Consider the following 27,366-nt stretch of genomic DNA (forward strand, 5'->3'; position numbering starts at 1 on the left):
GGTGTTCAGAAAAAAATAATAATAAAACAAAATAGTAGAGAGCATCCTTGGTGTCAAGAAGGTTAATAGGGAGAAAGCTCACAGTCACAGCAACTAAAAAATTGGTTTGAAAGGACACCATTCTGGAATTCTAAATGTGACTACCAAAAAATTGGAGGGCCTATTAAATCCCTTCATCAGTTGCTTCTGCTGGTTTGAACTATTATGAAATTACCAGATTGCTTACCTCGGATCTACAAATAAAAATACCAACACACTTTCACTGGGGAGCTGGTGTTCATATTGACTAACTCTAGTTAATCAATCAAGCACAAAATGTGCAAATAAGGATCCAAGCAAAGTACATTGGAACATGTCTGCTGGCAAGAAATAATATCCATATAACTGCTATAGTCACATGTCTAAGAGCTGTAGGAGATAAGATTTATTTATTTATAAATTTTATCAGAGCATCCAAATAACCAGCTCTAGGCAGCTGATAGAATTTAAGTATTAAAAGCAGAATACATTAAAAAAATTAAATGATAAAACTGAAAAATCATAACATTATTACAAATGGCATCCTGTGTAACTATTAATCTGAAAGAGGCGGGTTTCCACTGATTGCAAAACAAAGGGTAGGTATGCATATATGCCCTCGGATAGCAGAGATCATAGGACATTTTTTTACACACTTTTCATAACACAACACTGTTTACTGCTTTTAACGATTCCAAAATCAGCACCTCATTCTTTCCCCGGGCAGGTGGTTGGTTCTTTTTAAATCTGTGCAATTGCTATTATGTTCAGAATCTTTTTGACCACCACAAATATGTATGTAAGCCAGAATGTAGCAAGTGGATCTGACCTAAAGAAAACTGTTTTAAGAAAAAAGAAAATTGAAGGAATAATGATTTTACTTTACAGTTAAATAAAATGCTTTTTGCAGTAGCTTAATTAAGATTCCTTAAACGTTTCTCCAATCACTATTCTTATCAAGAACATTTTCATTAAAGAAATAATAGCCCATTTGCAGCAATATATAAGCAGACTTCCTTATGTTTAGTATACTGCTGATTACCCGTGGTAGAGCTGAATGTGTGACTATATTCTGTGCCTCTTAAATCAAATGGTTTACTTTTGATCTAATTGTGTAACGGCGCTACATTGTATAGGACATAATAAAGGACATACAATATGTGCTTTTTCCAACAAAACACTAATATCAGTTCCTCTTTCTTCATAATATCTTGTTTGTTTCAAGATGGATGCTAATTTTATTTATTTTATTTTTTCTTTTATTTGGTTTGTCAATTGCTTACAAGATAATAGGTATAAGTAAAAACATAGCTATGAATACATGGATACATATAAGAAAAATAAAATAAACAATAGGACAGGGATGGTAGGCATGTTGGTGCGCTTATGCATGCCCTCTACAGACCTCTTAGGAAAGGGGTGAGGTCAATAGTAGACAGTCTAAGGTTAAAGCGTGGGTAGAATTGGCGTGTAGAAGGTTTTCCTCTTCTTTAATGTTATAATTGGTGGATTCAGTCTTTATCTGGTGGCATAAATTTTTGTATCGGCTTTTGAAGTTGGCAATGTGACCAGATTTGTTTTTCCGCCAAAGTGATCTCTTTTTGGATTGAAGCTTCCTTATTGTTTTAGATAATCTGTTTTTTCTGGTTTTTGGAGTTGTTATTGGTACATATAGTTTGATGAGTCTTTTGACTTCAAGTAAAAATATGTTGTAATGGTCTTCAACAGTATTGCATCCAGTGAATAGAATTTGCCAATCAAGGGAAAAGAGATCGTTGTCTATAAGATCATAGATGCCTTTTTTGAAGTTATGTTATCATACTTTGGTCACTGTTGGAAAGGGGTTCTTTAATTTGTATTCCATAAATTGAATTCAAACTATTGCAGAAGATGAGATTGAGGCAGTTGTTAAGTCTAGTATTGTTGGTTACTAGTTATTCCAGTCCCAGGTTTGTTACAGCATTGTAGAAGGTTGCATGTATGTGTTCACTTTTACATTCATTTAGGGTCCAGTTAATGTGAGGTAGATTGAAGTCACCAAGAAAGATAAAAGTGTGGGGACAGGATGTTGCCCATGTTAGTAATGAATTTAGCTTGTTTACATGTTCAATGTCATAATCAAAGGCTCTCTAACATAGTAAGAATCAAAATGTGATATTTAAGGACAGTTCACAGATAATGGTCTCAGGAAGAGCAAGCTCTTGGGTAACTTGGATGTTTTTTAGATGTAAGGACTTTTTATAGAAGATAGCAACACCACCTCCTCTATGGATTTCACGATCTGATCGGTAAACATGATAGTCTCTTACTGTGGTAATGGAGTCAGAGAGAGATGCATCGAACCATGTTTCACAGACAAATATGATGTCAAATTTAGCCATATTTAGTAAGAGGAGAAATTCAGGTATTTTATTCCCAAGGTTTCTTGCATTGAGTAGCTTGCATTTAAGGCCAGTTGTGGTTGGAATAGAGGTAGTTAGTGGTGTGCATGCCTAGTTTTGAGTGATGTTGGATTGGATGGGGTGGGGTTGGATGTGGAGTTGTGGGTTGTGTGACTTACTTTTGATACAATCTGCGCTGTAGTCAATGTAGAGATCCTTCTCTCCATTGTCTAGAAATCTTTTGAGTTCATTGCGGAGTTCACGAGAGCGGATTCTTTGCAGTATGGATAAGTCTGGTCTTGAGCGAAGTTTTTTGTGGTTGGGATTGGTTTTTGCAATGGCGTTTATTGTATGAATGAATAAGCATTTGCTGGACTCATTTTTGCAAACAACTCTACAACATTTTGGGGCCACAGAGCCGTCACTGTATTTGTACTCAGGGCCATCTCTGGTTATTTCTATAATATCTTCAGGAGAGATGTTTGTTGTATTTGAGTTGCTTATGATATTACAAACTTTGGTGATGTCATCTGCTTCGTTGGTGTCTTCAAGACCAAATAAGATGGCTTTTGGACGTTTCTGATCACGTTTTATGGTGTCTCTGATGAGTAAGGAGATATCATTTGCAGAATTATTTGATGTGATAGTCATTATTTGTGGTGTGGTTTGGTGGTTATTTTTGGTTGTAGTTGTGATTGTAGTTGAGGTAGTAGTTGTGGTAGTGGTTGTTGGGTTGGGATTTGATTTTGAGCTGATAGGTAGTTGCTTATCAGTGCTGTATTTTTTTTCAAGAGAAATTAGGCTTTCTTGTATAATTGTTTCAAAACGTGTTGCTAAGCATTTTTCTATTGAGTACATGAGTGATTCTATGCTGTCAACTCTGTCAGGCAGGGTACTTGGTTTGTTTAGCTTAGGAAAACATGATGGACATAGACAAGGGAATGTATCTGATGCTTTTAGGAGATCAGCTACGTCTTTGTTTAATTTTAGGCGGGCAAGGTGGGCTTGATTGTCACATAGGTAGCATTTGATGTTATTTTTGCTTTCATTGATGGTTTTAAGACATCTGAAACATGTACAGGAGTCTGGGAGGTCATTGGTAGAGATATTATTTTGTTGTTGTTGTTTGATAGTGGAGGATTTGGAGTTTCTAGAGTTTTTGGCTGGCATGGTCAATGACAATAGTACACTAAACAATTACAATAGCTAATTAATGTGATAGGTAGACAGTTACTTAATGAATGTTAGTAATTAATAAATGTTAATTGATAAGTTAGAGAACAAATCAAAAGTAAGGTTACTTATTACTAAAAATCAATCAATCAACTTATTACTAAGAATCAATCGATCAATCAATCGACTAGATAATCAGTGATACAGTATTAAATCTCTATCAGTTCAATGAATCAGGAAATTAGTGGTCATTTAATAATTAATTATTATGCTATTATATGATAAATCAATTATTATAGACAAAGCATTATCTATAAATATTTGGTCTTGGGGTACTGAAATTGTGGAGGTAGTAAAGTATTGGAGGTTTGTTGTGTAAAGTTCCTTCGTTTTTCCTTAAAGCCACGTTTGTTGGTTTTGGTTTTGCTTTGTTTTTGTTTTAAGAGGAAGCATTGCTGTTTGATAGATTTGAATGGAGAAGATTTGAATGAGCTCACCAATCATCTACTTTGGAGTTTGGAAAGGATGAGATTTGGGTGGGGGTTTAGTGGAGGTTGTCCAATCAGCTGAGTGGGAATTTAAATTCAGGCTGACGAATCAACTGGGTTGTTTAAATGGAGCTGGGTGATTTATATGGAGACTATCAATTCTCTGTGAGTCTCCTTTGTTCTCCCCAATTGGTGGATGTTTAGAATTATTTTTGGTGATTTGATTTAATTGGGGACTGTAGACATCATTCCAGTTCTTCCATCATCGGAATTCACAATCAATCTCAGTTTCAAAAGGCAGTTTTCCTGAATAAAAACCTTCTTCACACCTCTTCTTCTTATCTAGTCCCCCTTTCCCCCCCCCTCCTTTAATCACACTTTTCTCAAGCTGCCGTTTAACTTCCAGAGTTAGAGGGTAAAAACATAAATTAAGCCGCTGCTGCTTAATCTCCACATTCACCCCTTCCGCTCTGGAGTCTTCGCTTTTTAAGTTGTTTCTGACCCAGGTCCACAGTAAATCTTTGAGCCGTTTACCCGCTCCTTCCTCCCACTGAAAAATGCACCACCGATCTATAAGGAGGAGCCGGGGGAGACACTCACCTGCAGGTAAGCTTGCAGTCCTTGCTGGCAGTTGCCGTAAAGGACTGCAAGCTTACCTGCAGGTGAGTATCTGATCGGTGGTGCAGCTCGTTCATTCCCCGCGTTGGCTTCCCTCTCCCAAGACCAGGCAGATTCTTTAGACCAGGTAGCTTCTTTTCACTAGGCAGCTTTTTCCTGTCCAGGCAGCTGAAAAATCGCTCGATCACCTTACCCAACTAAGGGAAGCTGCCCAAGATGGGATTCCTGGACCCTGGCACTCCAGATCCTTATGCTTTGATCCTTTGTCCGAATCCTTACGAATCCTTACGCAGCTACTTTGCAGATCCCTAGGACCTAGTCTTGTTACTTTTGTTGCTTCTACTCCTGTCTCTGAATTTAGTTACTGGTACTTTTCTCTCCTTTGGGCTCCCAGCGGCGTGATTATGCACCTGCCTTGGTCGCCATCTTCGGTGTAAATAATTGTAGCTGCTCAAGCTCTTAATCCTTATCTTACGAGAACTCAAAGAGGCAATTATAGAGCATCAATCCTGATTAAATGATGTCCATTAGGACATGAAAAGTTGAAATTAACTAAATAACATCTTTTTGCTACCTGGTTGCTCAGTATCATCACCCATTTAAGATACGATAGTTGAATTTAGATAGTCCCTTTCAAAATTGTCACAAGGAAGACAAAGATGAGGTATCCGTATAACCATATTAAATATTGTTCATTCAATTTTCATCCAGACTGTACTCATCCCATTTTGCTGGGATGTGACTTCCCGGGGTTTCCTTGCTTCCCACTTCTGCAGGACACCGCAAAGAGTATTTCAGGCTCTTTGCCTGAGGACGGAAGTAATAAGTATTTTTTGTGCTTATTGCCAAAGAAGGGGAAAAAAATAGAGATAGCCAGAGATCTCCTCAAGGATTTTTCAGGGATCCAGCTGAACGTTCAAAGCAGTGTCAGGGTAAAAGAAAAACAGTGCCAATGCCTAATTCAAGTGCTATCTCATGACAAATCTTCTTCTCCAGTCTGTGGGCTATAACTTACTGTAAAATAGATTTAGTAATCAATCGTGTGGAAGGACTGCCTGAAAAGATTAAAAGCCCCTCTGTTCCTTCCTTTCTCCCCCTCCCATCATGGCCCTCCTCCATTCTCAGGACAACTGAGCTGCCAATCAAACGGGGAAGAGGCAGGGGAGAGGAGGAAGACAAGATGGCTGCCTAGGAGTTTTTCCACCAGACGCCTCATGAAGAAGCTGAATCAACAGAGCCCAGGAATCAATTAAAAACTAACTAAAAAAAAAAATAACAGGCCTGATGGTAGCAGGAAGCAGCTGAGGAAAATGGGAAGGGGAGGGAGGAAGGAAGGAAGGAAGGAAGGAAGGAAGGAAGGAACGGCATTTTTTTCCTTCTCTCAGAACTGGTATGAAAGAAAGGTTACTCCTGCTGTTTCTCTCAGAAAGGGCTGAGATTTGGAAGGAGAGGAGAAGAATCAAGAAGCCCAGCATGGGCACAGAAAAAGTAAAAATTGTGACAGCACAGAACTAGAAAGCAGCATCTTCAAAAGATAAAAGGCAAATTGAACCTTGAAGCTTTTCTTTCCCCCATTCACTGAATGGAGATGCCAAAATCCGATCAATCATCCAGAATTTCAGTGCTTTGTGTTTGTTGAGTCCGGGCCAATCTGGTTATTAGTGGTTCCAAAAAAAAAAAATGAACCTGCTTCAGATAGATATGCTATTTGTCACATTTTCAGCATAACCCTTGCACAAAGACTACTAATGTACATAAACAACCCTTGCCACAGATTTCATGCAAGAGGCCAAAAATAATGAACAGAGACACAGAAGAATGGCAGCTGCTTATTAGTGGAGCTCTGTAAACAATCAAGATAATTAGGTAACAGAAAATCAGAGGATACATTTGGACAAGAATGGCTTAAGCGTCCCGCCCTACTAGTTAATATAAGAATCTTCCTGAGGTCTTCTGCTTCTGGAAAGTCCTTGCAAGTGACAATAGTACTTGACTCTACAGGTTGGAAAGACACAAGCTGCACCTTCCTGGCATCCTTCTGTATTATTTAATCAACCAAAATGGAAGGAAATAGGCTTCTGGCTTTTCTGCTTCCGTCCCCCGCCCCTCCCCAAATCTGGCTCAGCGGTTTATTCCTGCAGTTAAGAGCAGGATAAAATAAACTGGGGGGGTGGGGGGTAGAAACAACTCCAAAGCATTAAAAAAAAACCTTTCTTATTTGAAGACTAACATTCAAATGAGGAGCAGTAATGGTGGCTGTGCCATCAGATAATGAGGGTTGGCTGACAGAGCCCAGAAGGAAAGCTTCTTCTGGCATGGCACCTGCCTTTTGGAATATAATCCCCACCTTGAGATTAGATTGACCCCATTCCTGTTGACCTTCTGTAAAGCCTTAAAAACTTGGTTTGTGCCTGAACTGAGACCCCAGATATATTTCTGGTGGCCTTTTTATGATTTCTGGCTACTGTATGTTTTATTTTTTGTATTACATGTGTCTTTATTTGCCATTGTAAATGGCAATGGCAAATAAGTGAGATGAGTTGGGCACATAATTCAATAAAATAAATAAGACACCCACTTTTCTCATTACAGATAGTCCTCTACTTACAACAACAATGGAGCCTAAAATTCCTGTTGCTAAGCAAGACAGCTGTTAAGTGAGTTTTGCTCCATTTTATGACCTTTTTGCCACATTTATTAAATGAATCTTGCCACATTTGTTAAATGAATTGCTGCAGTTGTTAAGGTAGTAACATGGTTGTTAAGTGAATTTGGCTTCCCCGTTGACTTTGCTAGTCAGAAGATTGCAAAAGGGGATCACATGACCCCGGGGCACAGCTACCGTCATAAGTAAGAGTCAGTTGCCAAGCTTTTGAAGTTTGATCAGGTGACCATGGGGATAGTGCAACGCTCATAAGTGGCACTTTTTTCAATGCCATTGTGACTTTGAACGGTCACTAAACAAACTATTGTAAATTGAGGACTACTTTTATATAGTGGCCAATGTGGATTGCAAAGCTATGAGTGTTTTCCAGCTTTTTTTGCCTGGGTATGACAACTGAAACCAGTATATGGAGTTTTTAGTAACTGACACTACAGCCAGTTTTAGCAGACTGTAATACAGGTAGTCCTTGATGTCTATGGAGTCTCTCAGTCATCCAGGTCATGGTTATCCCAAAGGTGCTTTTTCACAATGCAACTGGAATTTCTAGTTTTTCTTTTCTCGCTTCCCATCCAAGAAGCTTCTTTAGCTCACCTTTGGGACAAAGTAGTCCTTGACTTATGGCCACAATTGGGCCAATTTTTCTGTTGCTAAGCGAAGTAGCAAATCACTGCAATTTTTAGATGCATCATGCGGTTGTTAAGCAAATTTTGTTTCTCCCTTGACTTTCCTTGTTGGAAATTGGCTGGCAAAGTCACAAATGACCATGGGATGCCGCAACTATCATAAATACATGCTGGGTTGGGTTCCAAGCAAATTTTGATCACACGACAAAGAGGATGCTGCAACGGTTGTAAGGATGGGGACCAGTCATAAGTCATTTTTTCCAGTGCCACTAAATGAATGCTTGTAAATCAACTACCTGCATACGGATCCGAGAAAAGGATGCATTAGGACTAAGGCAAATCACATTTATTTCCAAAAACTTGGTTTGAAGATAAAGCTTACTGACTCCTTTAAAAGTTAGCTTCCAGAGCGAATATGGTTGAAGTCTAAGTAATTGAACATTCATTGGAAAATATGTTAAATATTGTTCAATTCCAGCTTTCATTTCTGACAGCTGAAGTTGAACATTAATATTTTCAATAACTGAAGACTTTAAAAAGAAAAAATGTATAAGAAAGGTACATTACGTCACAGAAGTTGTAAAATCCATTGCAGACATAAAAATGTACAATTTCATCAACTTCTCCATCCCTCACTTAAGCATATAAAATTATCATAATGCAAATTGTCAGAAAGAAAAAATGTTTTAAAACTGGAAGTTAGACATTTCCTGTACATAAGGCAGATAAACCACTCTGATTAAGATGCACACTTAAATTATACCGATGTTCAAATTTCAGTATTAAAGTAATATTAGGAATTTCATTTCAAGCATGAAAATTACCTACTAGTAACAGAAGCATTTATGTGTCAGGGGTTTTTTTAGTTTGAAACTTTAATTACTTGATTTATGATGTTTAAATTATTTCATCACTCTTGGTCATGATGGTATCATGGGAGATGATACAGTCTGCTGCTGATACTTCCGGTTCCCTAGATTTTAAAAAAATAAAATAAACTCACATTATGTGACAATATATATACAGACAATAAGTTTGAGTGTGTGCAGGCATATGTGTTTTTGATTTGTGCTTAGCTATGTAAGAAGAAAAGAGCATGAGCAAGTTCATTATGAGGAGACCCATATCAGTCTTGGATTTTTATCAGCAACGTACAGCCCAGGGGTGTCAAACTCACATCGTCACATCATCGTTGCGTGATGTATCTGGACATTTTTCTGCTTTGTTAAACTGGGCGTGGCCAGCATCTGACGCATCCGGCCCACAGGCCATGAGTTTGACAGCCCAGGTATAGCCACTATCAAGGGAGTGGGAGTTGTCTGAATAATTAACTTTTTAACAGTTTTGTTAAATATATATCTCTGTCTCTGTCTCTCTTTCTGTGTGTATCTTTTCTTTTTCCTTAAATGCTTTTATCTCTTCTTAACTTCAGGGATATGTGTAGTGTACTTTCTTTTTCTGCATGCATCATTAGTTTTTATAGATGTCCAGATTGAAAAATCTCATGCAGGCTGTAGGGAAGAATGAAATAAAGTTTTAAGCACTTTCTTTCCTCATAATAATTTATAGTGGCTACGAAAGGCTTTGTGAATGCTGAATCGAGCTGGTATTCTAAAACTCACCCTGTATTTGTCCATGTTTGCATGTATTATAAACAAGAGAAAATCTTGTATCTGAGATACTTTGCAGTAATCTGAAAAATGATATGCTATGCCATTAAAAAGAAGAAACAGCACACATCATAATATTTGAAGCTGATATCAACATCCATAATCTCTTCCCTTACGTAAAACAGGTTTTACAATCTATGATTTTTATCACAAATAAATTCTGTCTTGGGCATTGAGGGCAGAGATTCTGAACCCCAAGCCAAAACAATTCAATCCTTCAATTCATTAGACAAAATATTCACTACAGTTACAGTCTGAAAAATTGACCTCTTAGAAGTAACATGATCAAGGGAGGGAAAGGGAGGGTATTCCTCAGGTCACATTAATGCATATGTGCACACATGTTTATTCCTTTCTATCTCACCTTTCATATGGTTCCCACCTGTCCTGTTTCATCTGTTAAAAAGGGTTTCCTAGATTAAAAGATGTTACTCTGGGGAGATTCTTGGCCTCAGACTTGATTTAAACTTGGACCATCTTGCTCTTGTTTGGATCTTTAAAGGACATGACTCTTGTTTGTAGCTGACTCAGATTTGTAGCTCTTGATTTTCCTTAATGAGCTACATGAAGAAATGAGAGTTCAGAGTTGTAAAAAAAGAAAGAAAACGGTGTTGTACAATACGTTACAAAGGGTAAACGTCTTGACTCAAGAGATTAACTTCCCTTTAATGTCACTATTAAATTGTTTAGAAATCACATATATAATGATATTTCTTAGTCTGGTCTAGTAGCGTACTAAGCATGGCAAATTATATATAAGAACATCATTTTCTTAAATTCAGGGTCTCAGATCAATAATCAGAGTTTTTCCATATTGACAATAAAAGATGTCAATCAATGTAAGAGGTTACCACATGGAATGGTTTCTTCACTGGCATTTTTCAACCAGGGGCTAGATAGTCATCTGTTTGTATAGTAAATCTTGCTGTGTGTAAAGGGTTGAACTTGATAACTGTTTAGGTTCCTTCCAACTCATACATATATATAACTCTTGAGAATGTGGGATTTCTTTTTTATTTATGAATGTGAATAAAATCAAGAATGTGCAAATCAAGTGTTGCATAAAAAGTCACTGAGATAATCCAAAATGCCCTGCCAGGGTAGGAAGGCAAGCAAATGCCTTATTAGTTTATAAGTATGCTGTTTGTGCCAGAACTGTGTAAAAGCATTTTAAAACAGACTTTAAAATCTGGATAGTCAACCTGGGACTCCCAGGTGATTTTGATACCAATGGTTTATTTCAGGCCAAACTGACTGAGATTGATAAGATTTGTAGTCCAAAAATATCTAGGGTGTCCCAGGTTGCCTAACTTTATATTATTTGACATTATTGGCTTTTACTATCTAATAGGACTTCAATAAAACACATGGGATTTGCCTATTAGAGTTAAATTTTTCAGAATGACAAATGAGCAGCAATGACTGGAAAAACTGGTTATTTCTGAATTTCTTATTTAACCCAGCATTGTAGTATCCATACCCTGCTGCAATTGTTCACAATTTTTTAATGAAAAACACATCTTAACCAAAATGTCATTCACACAGAGAGAAAAGGGGGGAAAAAACAAGAATTTAAAAAGCCAATTGCTTTATGGTTCCATAAAGCAATTTAGATCTATAATGAAGTCTGTTTAAAACTAAAAGTGTTACGTGACCAGAATCCAACCACTCCAAAGACTGGAGATTTACAAGAAAAAAAAAAAAAGGTGTTAGAATAGACAGAATGAGTTTCTCCTGCTGGTTAAAAAATGCAGTGTGGTATAATTCTGCATAACTCAGTTAAAATGGACAATACAGCTCCAATTTAATGGTATTGGACAGATACTAATTTATCCTTTGACGGCACTCTCTCGGAAGCAATGCCCACTTCTCCGTTAGAGGACGGAAGTGCCCTGGGGCCTTTAGTAACTGCATGGCAGGGAATTGCCATCAAAATTTCTAAATATCAAGGGAATCCTTTAAAGCACGTGTGTCAAACTGGTGGCCCATGGGCCAGATACGTCACACGCAGGCTATACCCGCCCTAGCTCTGCAAAGGGAAAAAACAGTCATGGTACGTCACCCGACAGTAACATGACATGGCAAGTTTGACACCCACTTTAGAGGGCTCCACACACAATTGGTATTACAGCAGATTTATTTTCTCTTAAGATTTTGATCTACAAGTCCTGGTATTTCACATATTTTAAATTGTTTTTCCTCAATCCTAGCTTCACTCATTATAGCAACATCAATAAATCAGACTTTCTTCTTTTCAGTTACTGTTATATTAGGCATGTTATAAACAAGATGCGTGTCTGTTTGAATCTTAAAGTCCAATAAGATCTTAACCTGTACATTTTCCAAAACATTCTCAACCCCCAGTGGTTCTTGCTATATTCAAAACCAAACTTCTGAGTAATTTTAGCAACTTGGTAATAAATTTGGCAGATTTTGGCATAATAGGTCATGATGCTGCTTGCAATCTGCCATTTTGATTAGCCCCTGATCAGGTGGTCACTTGTTTCATCCTTTTCACTACAAGGGTAACATTGTGTGTTGTGTGTTACATGCTGAATTTTCTCTTTCAGAAATTAGTTGGCAGACTTGTTGCTAAGCTGCTAAAATAAAGCCTTCTGTTTCATTAACACTCCTAATTTTCACCAACCTTATGTGTGGTTTTAATCGGCTTTTCCTTTTATCTTTTTCACTTGACTGTGTGTTGGCTTATTCTTACAGTTAAGATACCAGTTTTCAATTGTTACTTTTCTATACTCACTCTCACCTTTTTCTTTTTTCTTTTTTTTTCAAGAGCTTTCCTTGATTGACTTCTTTGAAAAAGAGTTCATCACATTTCTTGATGGAGTCATTCAAATCATGCTTTTCTTCCTCCATAGTTTGGTGCACCTGTAGAAGTCCTCTGCCCCTCTAGCTCTTGGGAAAGACAACTGATCAATATGGCTTTTTAGGTGTAGAGCACATCATCCTTAGTCTCTTGTTTTCCGATCCAAGTGATCAAGTTCTATCAAGCTGCTGCTCTATATCAAATAACAGGGATTGACCATTAAGTTTCCACCATTGATTTTAAAATTTTATGAACTTGGTTACTATATTTGGTAGAATTACTTCTTTTATTTGGTTCTATAATAAATTAGAAGCTTCAAAAACTCCCACATTTTTATAGCCTTTTTCAGGTGCTTATCAAATATTTCTTATCAAGTTGTATTTCATCGTCTTCAGCAATTTTGCCTGTTTTTATGGCAATGGTTGCACACCTGTCAGTGCCAAATTGCATTCCAGTATCTTTGTTGAATTCTTTTGTGCTTTGTACTCAAGAGTCCAATTCAGCCTTCATTGTTTCAAATAATATGAAATCATACATAAAGAGTAAATACAAATATTTTAATCCTCTTTTTAGCCATTTCATATCCAGAGATCATCCTGTTCAAAATTATTTTCAATGAGATCTTTGATAGTCAAAAAAGTACACTGATAATAAGGTACTTTGGAAAATTACGCTTTTGATTTTGACTTCTTCTAACTTCATCTCATTAGCCGTCGGTTTTGTTTGTCAATATTTATATTCAGTAATATCATAAATTGCTGAATGTTTTTATTAAATTTATTTGCTGCCCATCTTGGGTTCAAGGTGATTCTAAATTCAATATATCCACATATTGAGGGTTTTTTAGATATTGCTCTGAGGACTCTAGTCACAATTGGTATAACAATGGATTTTTTCCCCCAAAAGTGTTTAGCTTCAGTCTGCAAGCCCTCTATTTTGTATTTTGTTTTTCCCTAATAGTAACATCATCCTTTATACCAATACCAATGTATAATACTTTTTCTTTTCAATAATATTTATATCAGTCATAAACAAGATTCCTCTTTGGATCTTAAACTCCCATAAGATCTTAATCTGCTCATTTTCCAGAACTTGATGGTCCCAGTTATATGTGCAAAAATGTGAAATCACAGCTGCCAGTTCTTCAGCTGTTCTTTAGCTGTTCTTTAGCTGTTCTTTTGTCCTTCATATGCATCAATTTTTTCCCCAAAAACCTAGGATGTCATAATGTATTGGCATGGTACATGTGCAAATCTAAGTAGCATGGCCTTTTGTAATTGACAAATGGAAATTCTAAGTGCTGTCCAAGATTTTTTTGTACAATATCTAGTGTACCAACTACTGGAACCACCATAGACAGTTTATGCTACAATCTTTGAACTTCAATTTTCAGATTTTGATACTTTGTGAACTTCTCCAATTCTTTTGTCTTTTATTATATTATCTCATTGTATGATCACATTAATTAACCACACTTTGTTGTGGTTAGCCGGCAGCAGGTGCAGATGGCTGAGGAGAGCGAGGACTCTGATGAAGGGCCAGGACCATCAGGGTGTGGACTGCTGCCTTCAGAGATTGTGGGGGCTAGCAGCAATGATGAGGAGGTTCTCAAGGAGCCTGTGCCAAGTGCACATGCATGAAGGATTGCTCGGAGGAAAAAACAATTACAGCAGCACAGGTGACTCGGGAGTAAGGCTGCAAGGTAATGGCCCCTCCCTCAAGAGGATAAAAGCCAGGTTTGGAAAAGCATCCTTTGCAGATAGCAAAGAAGCTCTTAAGCTCAACTGGGAGACATCTTAGTTCGTGTTTGGGGGAATCTTGTAAATTAGTTCTTATCTCTGGGTTTTTGGTAGCCTTGACAAACAACTTGCAAGGCTCTTCCTTGTCGGAGCTAATTAGTGGAAAACAGCCTTCAGAACAGAATTTGTTCTTAAACCTAAAAAGGTGCGGCTAGGGTTAGGGTTAGTGCCTTTGTGCTTGTTCTTTGGGAACCCAGTTGGGTCAGAACACACTTTCTTCTTTTCAACCACAGTTTAATCTGGTGTGCTATGAGCTAAGACTTTATCAGTTTGTATTCAGAAATCCTACAGTATTTTAATCTGATGATTTTCACTCTGTTCTCTCGTTTTTCATTATTAACACATAATAATTTTTACAAATCTTCTAGTGAATCATTTTATTGTCTGTGCTATGTCTTGGTTTATAATCAGTTTGTTCATGAAGTGAGCATATAATCTACTCTTTATTTTGCCTCTTGGCACAATTTGCACTCTGAATCATCTTGACTATTTTTCAGTTCTGGCCTTGATTGTATTAATTTGAATAGCTTGCTCTTGAGCAGCCAAAATCAAGCCTTCAGTTTCTTTTTTAAATGTACCCGTTGTAAGCTTTGCCAGGTTTTACCTTTATCCACTTTCCCTTTGATTTTTTGTAGAAATTTATCATGTCATGTTTTTCTTTGCTGGAATTGTGTATGGGTTTTTATTACACGTTGATATTCATGTTTTAATTCCTGTATATTCATGCTTTTCTTTTTTATTTCCTGCACAATGCATGCTTTTCTTCTTTGACAGCTTGTTTATCTTGAAATAATCCTCTGCCTCTAGTTCTGCATAGCAGGTATAAATTTTATCAATATCACTAGAGAGTTGTAATATGTAGTGAATAGTCATTAGCTTTAGTGTTTTTTGGTCCAAACTGTTCAGTCCCACTTGGATGGTTATTAACTGACCGGCAATATATCACAGCACAGGTATGACCCAGGAATTGATAGCTTTGATTTATTTTTATTTTTTTTACAATGGCCAGGCCACATCTGGCCCTTTGGTTATTCCTGTCCAGCCTGCGTAAGGTGAATCAGAAATTAGAAATCAAACATAAATAAGCATGCTAATGCCAGAGACAAGAGAAAAAACCAAGTCAGGTTCGGCTCTGCACACTCACCATGTGCTTCTTCAGGCGGCAGGAGATGAGAAAGGAGGGAAAGCACTTTTCTGCACCTGTGCAGTGCTTGGAGTTGCCCTCCACAACAGTCCCAGTTTCTCATGTGGCCCCTTAGCTTTGCAAGTGTTTCCACTGTTCCGTTTTATCTTTAGCACTTATTGGCTATAAGAGTGACTTTTAGGCTGTAAGATGATTTGACTCAGAAACCCAATAAAGTCAAGAGAGTCTTAACTTGCAATAATGGAAGTCAAGGAAAAGTAGGCAAACCACTTGTTAAACCCTGGTTGAGCAACAAATAAGACTGAACTGTGGCGGTAGAGAAAGGACTGACATTCACTACATCGTATAAAATCTGTTTCTTCACTTCTAAGAGGATATATCTTCTGGCTCAGCTAATTTAAGGCTTGTGTCAGTCCTATTATATATAAACCAAACCAAGAAATTAACTCCATACATCTTCCCTCAGGGAGTGAGTTTGACTCCAACTTTTCTGACCTTCCACAAGAGCTTAAAGAGCTGGCTCTGCCAGTTGTCTTGGGGCTCCAATCGGGGATGGGGGGGCTCTACATTGAGGGTGGTTGATAGATTAATAACACATCTCATCTCTCCTCCATTCATCCTAATCCTTCCCTCCCCATCTTGAGTTATAGGTATTTTTATAGTATTTTATTTGTATTGTGTATAGGTTTTGTATAGTTGTATGTTTTTAACTTTGTAAGGTGCCCAGAGTTTTTATTATAGGATTGTGGGGAAGGGGGAATAAAATAAAATAATATAAATAAATAAAATAAAATAAATGCGTCCATTGAAATACTTGACTATAGTAACAGAATCTTGCAAGCCTCATTATACTTTAATCTCTCTTCCCCCTTTATGTGAATTTGGGAAATGTCTGCCTGCATCTTTCATGCACGCCTTCTCTTTGTTTTGGATTTAAGATACATTTTCTCCTTGTCACTTTGGCATTTAATCTTTTATTTATTTATTTATATCCGGCCTTTATTGTTACAAATAACTCAAGGCAGCGAACATATCCTATTTTGCCTACTGCAACAACTCTGTGAATTCAGATGGACTGAGAGTGACTGGCCCAAAGTCATCAGCTGGCTTTCATGCCAAGGGCAGGACTTAAACTCACAATCTCCCATTTTCAATGTTATATTCCATATTTTCTACTTTTGGCAGCTTTGTATTTTGCTTTCTCTTAGTTCATAGTCTAAATGAACTTTTGAGGAACTTTCACAGTTTACATTACAATCCTAATTCTGTTCTGGCTTCTCTTCTGAATTTGTTTTTGTTTTCCTTTTTACCTTTTACTTTATCAGTAATTAGAATATAGTTCTTACTTACCGAAAGAGACTTAAATTCATCTAAGTGTAGCTTTCAATTTGGTCCATTTTCCCTCTCTTGGGAATGGTTTTTTTTATATCATAGGGATGATTTAGTAAGGAGATTTTACATTTTTTATAATCATGCCTTGCAATTTAAAAACAACCTAGCAAGCACAGATAAACAGAAATATTAAAAAGAAAACAAAATAAAATAAATATATATATCCTTACAGAGTACTGTATTCATTACTGATTTGTCTATCACTTCAAATGGCTTCATTCTAGGAAAGTTGATGGATTTTTGTTCACATGAATGACTTGATCTGGATTTAATAATATAAAAATGTCTCATTTGGGTTGAGATTTTTCAGGTGTATTATATTAGCACAAAGTACTATCTAAATTACACCAATCATCAGATGATATATTTGGGACTAGTTATACTGTTACCACCTTGAAAAATTCTACATTTTACCAACAAAGACTTAAATCTAAATATGTCAATGCAGGAAGAGACAGACATTTCTCTTGAGGTTCATATCTCATATTTTCACAACAGATGATGCTTAGGAAAGGACCAGGCATTCTCATGCTTTTTATGTCTTATATTCCTTTTATGTCCTTTTTATGTTTTATATCCTTTATATCCTTATGTCCTTTTATGTCTTAAAAAAATCTTCAATTCACAGAAATCTCAGCCATTGCTAAAGTGGCCACAACTTTAAGACCTTAAGGCTTCCACATTGGGGATAATCTGGTATAGAACAAAGCGAAGGCACATCCTGGAACACAAATTATGCCCAGAGTCACTTGTTTGAAATAAATAGCCATAGAAATTGGATATATAAATAAACACATTTTTTTTTAAAAAAAGTGCTGTGTGTGAACTACGTGGTGTCAGATTCTTGTTTCAGTTGGATTGTTTTAGAATGCTATAGTGCTAAACAGCATGGATATCGTGTTGCCAACCTTTAGTTTCTCAGCTATGTATTGATACTTTTATATATATATATATATATATAGTCCAAAGAACCTCAGAAAACATACATACATACATACATACATACATACATACATACATACATATATATATATATATATATATATATATATATATATATATATATATATATATATATGAAATTAGTTGCAATGGAAATTTCAGCAATAGGTAGGCTGTCCTTTTAATCTCGACCATTGAAACCAGCTTAACTGTTGGAAGACCAGGTTAGGGACAGATCACCATGGAGGAAATGTATCTATGGGGTGCCAAGAATTGATCTGATGACACAGAATCAGTCAGTGAAAGTCCACATACTCTAGAAGAGAACCTTTAAAGAAAATGAAAAGCATAGTTGCAGAAGTTGGTTGAATAATTAAAGGTTATCCCTCTATTGGATAATCTAAATGAGGTGGTTCAGCTGCCAGCCTCTGGTCATCAGCCCTAAGGTTGGTCTATTCCAGCGGTCGTTGACCGGTGGGCCATGGCCCACTGGTGGACCTTGAGAAAATTTTGGTGGGCCGCAGAGAAATCTCACCCCCAGAGCATCCCGCCAGAGCAATTAATCCAGGCTGCACAGAAATACAAGGCTGTGCTGCCCACATGGCCTGCAGGAATGCTTCCCGCCAACTCACTCCTTACCCGGAAAACTTGCCTGCTAAAATTGCTATTTTTCCTGTTTCCGACCATCATCTGTTCTGCTGTGCCAGGAGATTTAGTTTAGCTAGGAAGCAGGAAATGGTTGGATTTCTTGCTTTCTAGCTAGTCTTTAGATCTTCAGCTCAGCACAGCCAAATCTCCCTTAGGACTGAAGGTTTGCTTGCAAGCAAATTCAGTGCAGACTCACAGCAAGCAAATTTGAGAGACTGAGCTAGCTGATGGCAGATAGATAGATCACTGAATGATTCTGTGAGGAACTCAATCTGCCTGCTTTGCCTGATTTTGGGTAAAAGTTGCTCTTTTTTATAAAAAAATTCAATATTTACATGCATGGTGTGTGTATGAGTTAATTTTGTGAGTTTGCTTGCTAGCAAATTTTATGAGTGCTTGCAAGCAAATTTTATGTGACAAACTGAGCTAGCCAATGGCAGATAGATAGATCTCTGAATGAATCTGTGATTCTCTGAGCAACTCAATCTGCCTGCCTGCTTTGCCCGATTTTGGGTAAAAGTTGCTCTTTTTTATAAAAAAATTCAATATTTATATAAATATAATATTTACATACAAGCCACGCCCAGCCAGTCACATGACCACCAAGCCACACCCACAAATTAGGCCATGCCCACAGAACCGGTTAGTGGTCCCTGAGATCTAAAATTATGAGTTTGGTGGTCCCTGAGGTCCAAAAGGTTGGTGACCCCTGCTCTATTCAGCAGCCGAATACTGTGTCCCTGTATGGCTTAACAGCTCCCACACTAGCAAGATAGACGCCAGACTCAATGACACCATGAGAATTATAACTGGGTGTATTAAAACCGTTCCAATTTCCTGGCTTCCTGTTCTGAGCCTTATAGCACTGCCAGCTTTACAAAGGCAAGATGCTTTAGTGAAAGAATACAGAAAAATTATGAACAACTCACTCCTACCGGTGCATGCCAACCTTCCTCATTTGTCTGAGATGGTATAGGTTCTCCTAATTGAGCAGGGGGCTGGACTAGAAGACCTTCAAGGTCCCTTCCAGCTCTATTCTATTGATCAGCAGGAAGACTCACAAATCCAGGAAGCCCCTACTGGCATTTGCACAACATCTGCTCAACATCTTTAACATGGATTCCCAATGGAAAGCCAATGGGTTGCTGAGCACCTAGAGCTGTGACGGCTAACCTTTTCCTCATCGCCTTCCGAAAGTGTGCGCATGCGTACCTGCATCCATAATGCAATACGCGCGTGACCCCCCCCACACCCCCATGTGCATGTGACCCCTCCACACTGTATGCCTCTGCACATGTGTGTGACTCCCCCCATGCCGCACACCTCTGTGCATGTTCTCACATCTCCCAGCATATGTGCGGCAGATATCTGACAATTGGCTAGCGGGGGTGCGCGTATGCGCAGTGGGTCTGTTCCGGGTGAGCTCTCACGTGCCGGCAGAAATGGCTCTGTGTGCCACTTCTGGCATGCATGCCATAGGTTTACCATCACGAACCTAGAGACATAGGAAGATGATATAAACCAGTGGTTCCCAAAGTGGGCAGTACTGCCCCTGGGGGGGGATGCCTTAGGAGGGGTGGTAAGAGGCGGCAGGGGGGTGCTGGAGGTGGGCCCTTCGCAGGGCACAGTTCGGGGTTGAGATTTTACCAGTTCGCAAGAACTGTTGTTACCGTTCCAGTAGGTTGAAGAACCGGCAAAAAGGTCCCCTGGCTGGCCCTGCCCCCTCCTCCATTTTCTGCTGTCAGTCCTTATTGCACATGCATGAATTGCGCGCATGTGCAACAATTGCTGACAGCATTTCCCACCCGCCCCGCCCAGTCACTCCTTATGTAGTGCATGTGTGCTCATTTCCCATTTTCCGGCCCGCCATCGCTACCAGCACCAGCCAGCCAGCCCACCCGCCCTGCCTTCCTACCACCATCTGATCTAGGTGAGTTACGCTCTGCAAGCCCACTCCAGCTTTCCTCCACTTTCCTGATGTGCCTGCCTCGAATGCAGTGGTGGCAGGAGTGGAGGAAAGCCAGAGTGGTTTGCTCTCCTTTTCAAATGTCCCGCCGCTGCTGCGTTCAAGGCGAGGCCCCGCAGGTCACCCCATTGAGCTCCTTGCATTGGAGTGTGCAGCAGTCAATTGGGTGAACTTGTGGGGCCTCTCCTCGAATGCAAGGGACAGCAGGATGTTTGAAAAGAGGAGCAAAGCCACTTCGGCTTTCCTCCGCTTTTCCGACGTACCTTCTGGCTTTCCTCCGCTTTCCCGATATGCCTCCCTTGAACGAAGCGGCGGTGGGATGTTTGAAAAGGGGAGGAAAGCCAGAGTGGCTTTGCTCTCCTTTTCAGACGTCCACCACAGCTGCATTCGAGGCGAGGCCCCAGCAGTCAATGGGGTGAACCTGAGAGAGAGAAAGAGAGAAAGAAAATAAAGAAAAAAGGGACAGAAAGAAAATGGGACAGACAAAGAAAGGCAGGGGATGGAAGAAAGGGACAGAAAGAAAAAGGAATAAAGAAGGAGGGAGGGAGGGAGGAGAAAGATAATGAGATATCTTCCAATCACCTGCTCCAGCAGGGTTAGAAGGGAGTGTGTATGTGTGTGTGTTCTCGTAATTTACCAGTACATTTTGTTTTTGCCTTCTTCAGAATTGGCACTGTAATACATTGGGGAAAAGTAATTTTTTAGGGTGGAGATCTGGTCCAATGGATCCTGTTTAAGCCTCAACAAAACGTGAGAGCTTCCTGATAGTCTTGACCATGTTTTGTCCAGAAAACCTTTAATAGAAGCCAAAGATGTTTCAATGTGCTGGCAAAGATGTTTCAAAGTGGGAAAGGGCCTCTAAACTAGACCTCATTCCAATCTGATGCATCAGCTCTCTCTGTCTCTTTCTTTCTCTCTCTCTCTCTCTCCCCCCTCCTTCCCCCACTCTTTCTCTGCCCCTTTTCTTTCTTTCCCTTTTCCCTGTTCTTCCTTCTTTCTTTTCTCTCTCTCTCTCTTTAGCTCTCTCTTTCCTTCGCTCAGGCTCACCCCATTGATTTGGTGCACCACTCCGCTTGGACATAAAACAAATGAACAAGAATCGGCAAAGCATCTCTGATTAGATTCTATTCACTGCTAGAATCTAATCAGAGATGCTTTGCCGATTCTAGTGCAGTGACCTGCTCCAGCAGGGTTAGAAGGGAGTGTGTGTGTGCATGGCTGTCAAAACTCCAAAACAGGTCAAGTAGTTCTGGGGAGGTCAGTCATAAATATTAGGACACTTGCCAAGCAACTGGTCATTAAGCAAGGATCACTTGTATTTGGTTTAAAAAAGCAGGTTTCTACTAAAACCCCCCTCCTTGCAACTGTAACTCTTTTCAAACCAGATGTGAACATATACATATTGTAAATATTCTGATTTTCAGAGCAGAAATGACAGAAGCAGAAAAATCAAAGAAAAAAATGTAGACAATATAGTGTGGAGTATCTGAAGTATGGATTTATACCAGCATCATCAAACTAGCAGCTGCCACGGTGCCTAATATGTGGGAAAGTATTTTCTAATGAGGCAATGAAGCCTTCCAGACTGAACGAACATTTGAAGAAGGCACATCCTGACAAGGCAGACAAGAATCTAACTTTTTTTCAATCACTTTGTGACAAATTTCAAAAGCGCCCAACACTGTCTCGCATGTTTTCTAATGCTTCCCAACAAAACACTGATGGTTTGCGTGCATCATACAACATTTCATTGCTGATTGCTAAGTCTGGAAAACCACATACTACTGGTGAAGAACTCATCCTACCAGCCATTAGCGAGGTTCTAACTACTGTTTTGCATAAGTCACCACATGATATAATTAAGACAATTCTTCTCAGCAACAATTCAGTTCAAAGACGCATAGATGAAATGGCTGAGAATATGGAAGATGTATTGTGCAGCATACTACAGACAACAGACTTTGCACTACAGCTGGGTGAATCAACTTTGCCAGGCAATGAATCTTTGCTTCTTGCTTATGTGCGCTTTATTAAAGACGAAAGTTTGACTCAAGAGTTGTTATTTGTGAGGCAACTAAATACAGATACTAAAGGGGAGTCAATATTTCATGTTGTTGAGGAGTTCTTCAACGAAAAGGAAATTCCACTAACCAACATACTTGCTTGTACAACTGATGGAGCACCATCAATGACTGGTCGCTACGGTGGGTGTGTTGCTTACTTGAAAAAAGCAGTGCCAAATGTCTTTACCATTCATTGTGTCATTCATCGCCAACATCTGGTTGCAAAAAACCTCAGTGATCGCTTGAACAAGTCATTACACACTGTCATTACTGCAGTGAACAAAATTAAAGTACATGCTCTCAATGATCGACTATTCTAAGAGCTCTGTGTTGAGAATGATGAAGATTTTGATCGTTTGCTGCTTCATACAGAAGTTCGTTGGCTATCAGAAGGCAACTATTTGAGATGCTTTTACAATCTTTTTGACACTGTTGTGGAGTTTTTTGAAGGTGAGAATGCTTTGCTCAGTGATGAACTCAAAGAGATCAGGCATGACATTGCTTATTTATCAGAACTGTTTACAAAGTTCAATGAAGTAAATTTGCAGTTGCAAGGAAATGAAGTCAATCTTATTAAGGCCAAATCTGTCATCTCTACATTTATTTTGAAGTTAGCTCTATTCAAGCGCAATATAGGCCGATGCGAGCTATACCAATTTCCAAGCTTGTCTGAACTAGAAAAGAAAGGTGGGATACAAGATGATGATCTGCATAAAGATATGTCTGAGCGGTATCAAGATCTTCTTTTGATGGAAATTCCAGATTGGGCGATAAATCCATTTTTAGATACTGAGGAAGATGGGGTAGTGGAGGAACAACTAATAGAACTGAAAAATGACATTGAGCTGAAGCCAAAGTTTAAGAAATCATACCAAGAGTTTTGGTTACAGAAGGAAATTTCTGATCACTATCCTGCACTATGGACAATAGTTAAGAAGCTCCTTGTTGCATTTCCAACATCATATTTGGTGGAACATGGTTTCAATGTGGTCATCCAACTTCTCTCCAAGCAAAGAAATCGACTCCAGATTACTGAATGCAGTGATTTAAGACTCCTGCTAAGTGACTTAAAACCAGACATTAGGAAACTGGTATCAATTCACCAAGCACATCCATCGCATTAGTAACTGCTTCACTGTTCAGTAAATTCTTAAATTGATAAATGACTATCAGACTTTGAAAACCTGGTATCACTGGATCATGTTCAACCATTTTGTTGAATTAACATTAACTTAAAAGATTTTTAAATTGGATTTTGAATAAATGTGCAATTAATCGTTACAATTTTGAATTTTACTGTTACTATCTTCTTTGGTGGGTTGTGCAAACCGCTATTCCGAATAATGTTGTTTATAGGGGGTGGGAGTGGGGAGCCCTGAGGATGAGTTTGTAGCACCAAGGGGGAGGTGGACTGAAAATAAAAGAAAAGAAAAGAAGAAAGAAAGAAAGAAAGAAAGAAAGAAAGAAAGAAAGAAAGAAAGAAAGAAAGAAAGAAAGAAAGAAAGAGGGAGAGAGGAGAAAGTGAATGAGATATCTAGTCCAACCAGCTGGGTTAGAAGGGTATGTGTGTGTGTGTGTGTGCACGCGCGCGTGTATGTGTGCATGGCTGTCAAAACTCCAAAAACAAGTCAAGTAGCTCTGGGGAGGCCAGTCATAAATTAGAACACTTGCTAAGCAACATGCCATTAAGTGAGGACCACTTGTATTTGGTTTACCAGTCACCAAACCATGCCCACCCAGTCACGTGACCAGCAGGCCATGCCCACCCAGTCACATGACCAGCAGACCATGCCCTCAAATTAGGCCACGCCCACATAAATTTAAATCCCACCCCTGGGTGGGGGGCACTGAGGATGAGTTTGTAGCATCAAGGGGACGGTGGACTGAAAAAGTTTGGGAACCACTAATATAAACGATTCCACAAAAAAGGTTCCAGGCTTTGAACTACCATGTCAGCCCTGGACAATCCTGAATAGGATTCGCATCTTCCGGGACTGTCTGTATAAATGGGGCATAGTATCCTCCTCTCAGTGTGACTGTGAGAATCTCACACCAAACGTAGATCACATCGTGACCAGTTGTAAGCAGAGGGCATATACCAGTGATTTTTTAATTTTAATATAAACTATGCCGCCTTCAATGGTTAGATAACCTAGGCATTGATATCTGAACATAGATGGTTTTCACAGTTATATTTTATTGGGTTCTAGTAATCTAGTTGAAATGTTAATAAATATTGCTAGTCCATATAAGATATGTCGTATGCTAAATAAATAAATAATAATCCCTCTATTTTTTTTTCCACTGGTGACAGCATTTTGACAGATTTCTGCTCAAGCAAGGCACTCATAGATCCAGTCCCATAACACTTGCTTTTTATTTACAGAGTACCCTTAATCATGTTTTCTGTCACAATCCAGATATAAAATAATTCACATGAACTTTGGTGGCACAATGTTTAAGTGCAGAATTGCTGGCTAACTCTGCCCATAGTATGGAGTTTGGTTGTTATGGGGCTCAAAGTTGACTCAGCTTTCTATTCTTCCAAGGTTGGTAAAATGAGGACCCAGATTGTTGGGAGCGCTAGGCAAATAATGCTGACATTGTATAAACTGCCCAAAGACTGCTGTAAGGCGCTATGGAGGGGTATATAAGTCTAAATGCTATTGCTGTAAAATATTAAGAAATGCTATTTTTTCCAACTATTTTTCAAAACTCTTCGAAATATTCTGACTATAATTCCCATTACCTCCAGCTATTATGCATCTTTATTGGGCCATGGTCCCAATATATTTAGAGGGCTCTAGGTGGACAATAGTATACAGTGACAATTTATCATATGTATTGAATCTTTCTGATGTGACGAAAGCTAGGGCTTTGCAATAAATTCAAAATACATCCCAGTTCATTTAATTCTGCAACACGCAAATTCCTCATGTACGCAGGCGAAATAAAAAGATGCACTAAATGCAAGTTTACATATACTTTAAAGGTTTCTCTGATTTCTCACCATGTCTTCTTTGGCTGTAAATGAAAACTTAAATACAGGTAGTCCTTGTTTAACAGTTACAATGGAGACTGGCAACACCATTGCTAAGCACTAGGAACAATAAGTGAAACTAAATAGGACCGCAATGGGCTTACAACTTCACCTCCACTTCAGTCATTAAGCTAATCACTGAAGTTGTTAAATAAGATGTGACGCAGAGGTGGTATTCAGCAGGTTCTGACCAGTTCTGGAGAACCGGTAGCGGAAATTTTGAGTAGTTCGGAGAACCAGGAAATACCACCTCTGACTGGAGATTTTACAGTATCCTTCCCCTGCCACGCCCACCAAGCCACGCCCACAGAACCGGTAGTAAAAAAATTTGAACCCCACCACTGATCTGATGTGACTGTAACTTAAAATTTTATTTGTTCATTCATCATTGAATCTGCTTGTCGGAAGCCAATTATGAAGCACAGAAATGGTGATCACATGACATGGGATATTGCACTGTCATAAGTGTAAGGATTGGCATAAAGCTGAGTTGTTTTACAGCATTGTAACTTTCAGTGGCACTAAATAAAATAGTTGTACCTATAAAATCATAAAATAGTTGTACCTATAAAACCATGAGGGATTTATTTTTATTTGGTTACCTGTTGTGCTATATAATAAGATTATAATGATAAACAATACAACCAACATGGGGTTGAACCAAAATGCAAAGCAACAAATGACAAATATTATGTAGAATGTTTGTAAAATAATATGTTATTAATTCCACCGATGTTATTGCTAATAAAAAAGATTAAAAAATAAATTGAATACAATAAATATAGCATTAAGTCAATCAAGATAAAGAGGTAGGAAACAGTACCATTCAAAGATATATCTACCCACTTCCCTTTAATGTAGGATTGGAAAAATATTTTGATTCAGAAAAGAGAATCTGATCAGCCAAGTCAAATTACATGAATAATGCTAAAGTATTTCAGGGAATTGAGGTTTTTTTTTTTTTCCTTTATAGCTGAAATGTACCTTCTTCATTTATAACATTGATATGCTCTGCATTAAGCAGTTAAATATTATGAAGAAAGGAATAGGAAATTACTGATCTACTAATATGAGAGTTATGTTCTCAGCATGATGAGTGGAGAATACATTTCTTAGCTTGCATTAATGAGAATTGTGTATAGAATTGAAAATGAACTGCTGAGTATTTTTGTATTTTTAGTAGCACTTTGTATCAACTTTTCACTTCAGGTTTGAATATTAGGTTTCCTTTACCTTTTTAAAAATCATTGCATGTTGAAACAAAAAAAAAAAAGCTCATATCTTACATTGCAAATCTTTAAAAACCTCAGCTATATGGGGAAATTTGCGGGTGTGCATTGCCAGTACAGATTTTAAGTTCTTTTATCTCTTAACTTCTTGCTTCTTGTAGGAATAACACATAATTTCCATCTCAATATTTTAAATCTGGAGAGTACCCTTCCTACATTCCCTGAGACTATGTTTTTAAAAACAACAAAGCCCCTTAGTTCCTGCTTTTCAGAAATAAACGTCAGGCTTCATGATGATTGATTCTGGAACTGACAAAGTTTTCCCAGGTCTGTTCAGAAATTCAGACTCTGTAGAAAACCATTTCTGCATCTCTCTCCGTAAACACCCATTTAGGCTTAGATCAAGAAGATCTCTCACCTCCTCTCCTTCTGTTTCTGCCTATGCCCTCTTCCTCACCAAAAAGGCTCAGCAGCCTTTCAACCACCCAAATAGCTCCCTCTCTGTTTTTGATGAGCTGCAAATAGAGACTATAATAAAGAAAGGATGAAGCAAAATTACTTTTTCCTTCACTTTCCCTCTGACCCAGTGACATTCTTCACACATGTAATATGTTTACAGGTAGTCCTCATTTAATGACTCAGCAATCATTTGAAGTCATGACAGCACTGAATGAGTGGTATTT

At 38.4% G+C, this 27,366-nt stretch overlaps 1 protein-coding gene and 1 long non-coding RNA gene across 5 annotated transcripts in view; one reads left to right on the forward strand and one right to left on the reverse strand.

Moving 5' to 3' along the window:
- NCKAP5 (NCK associated protein 5) overlaps window positions 1–27,366 on the forward strand; it is a 666,974-nt gene that overhangs the window by 601,333 nt on the left and 38,275 nt on the right. For 3 of the 4 annotated variants that reach the window (XM_087920337.1, XM_087920335.1, XM_087920338.1), the window contains one exon: window positions 7,271–7,335. The exons of the other annotated variant lie outside the window; for it this stretch is intronic. In XM_087920337.1, coding sequence (XP_087776463.1) covers window positions 7,271–7,335 — 65 coding nt within the window. The remainder of the gene's footprint in view (window positions 1–7,270; window positions 7,336–27,366) is intronic. 4 annotated transcript variants of the gene reach the window in all.
- Window positions 8,801–27,366, reverse strand: part of LOC148128003 (uncharacterized) — a 59,427-nt gene continuing 40,861 nt past the window's right edge. Inside the window, exon 3 of the long non-coding RNA XR_015740798.1 lies at window positions 8,801–8,939. This is a non-coding gene — a long non-coding RNA (uncharacterized LOC148128003). The remainder of the gene's footprint in view (window positions 8,940–27,366) is intronic.

Source organism: Pseudonaja textilis, chromosome 1 (assembly GCF_049901715.1).
Source record: "Pseudonaja textilis isolate UNSWEBS1 chromosome 1, rPseTex1.2, whole genome shotgun sequence".
Lineage (NCBI taxonomy): Eukaryota > Metazoa > Chordata > Lepidosauria > Squamata > Elapidae > Pseudonaja > Pseudonaja textilis.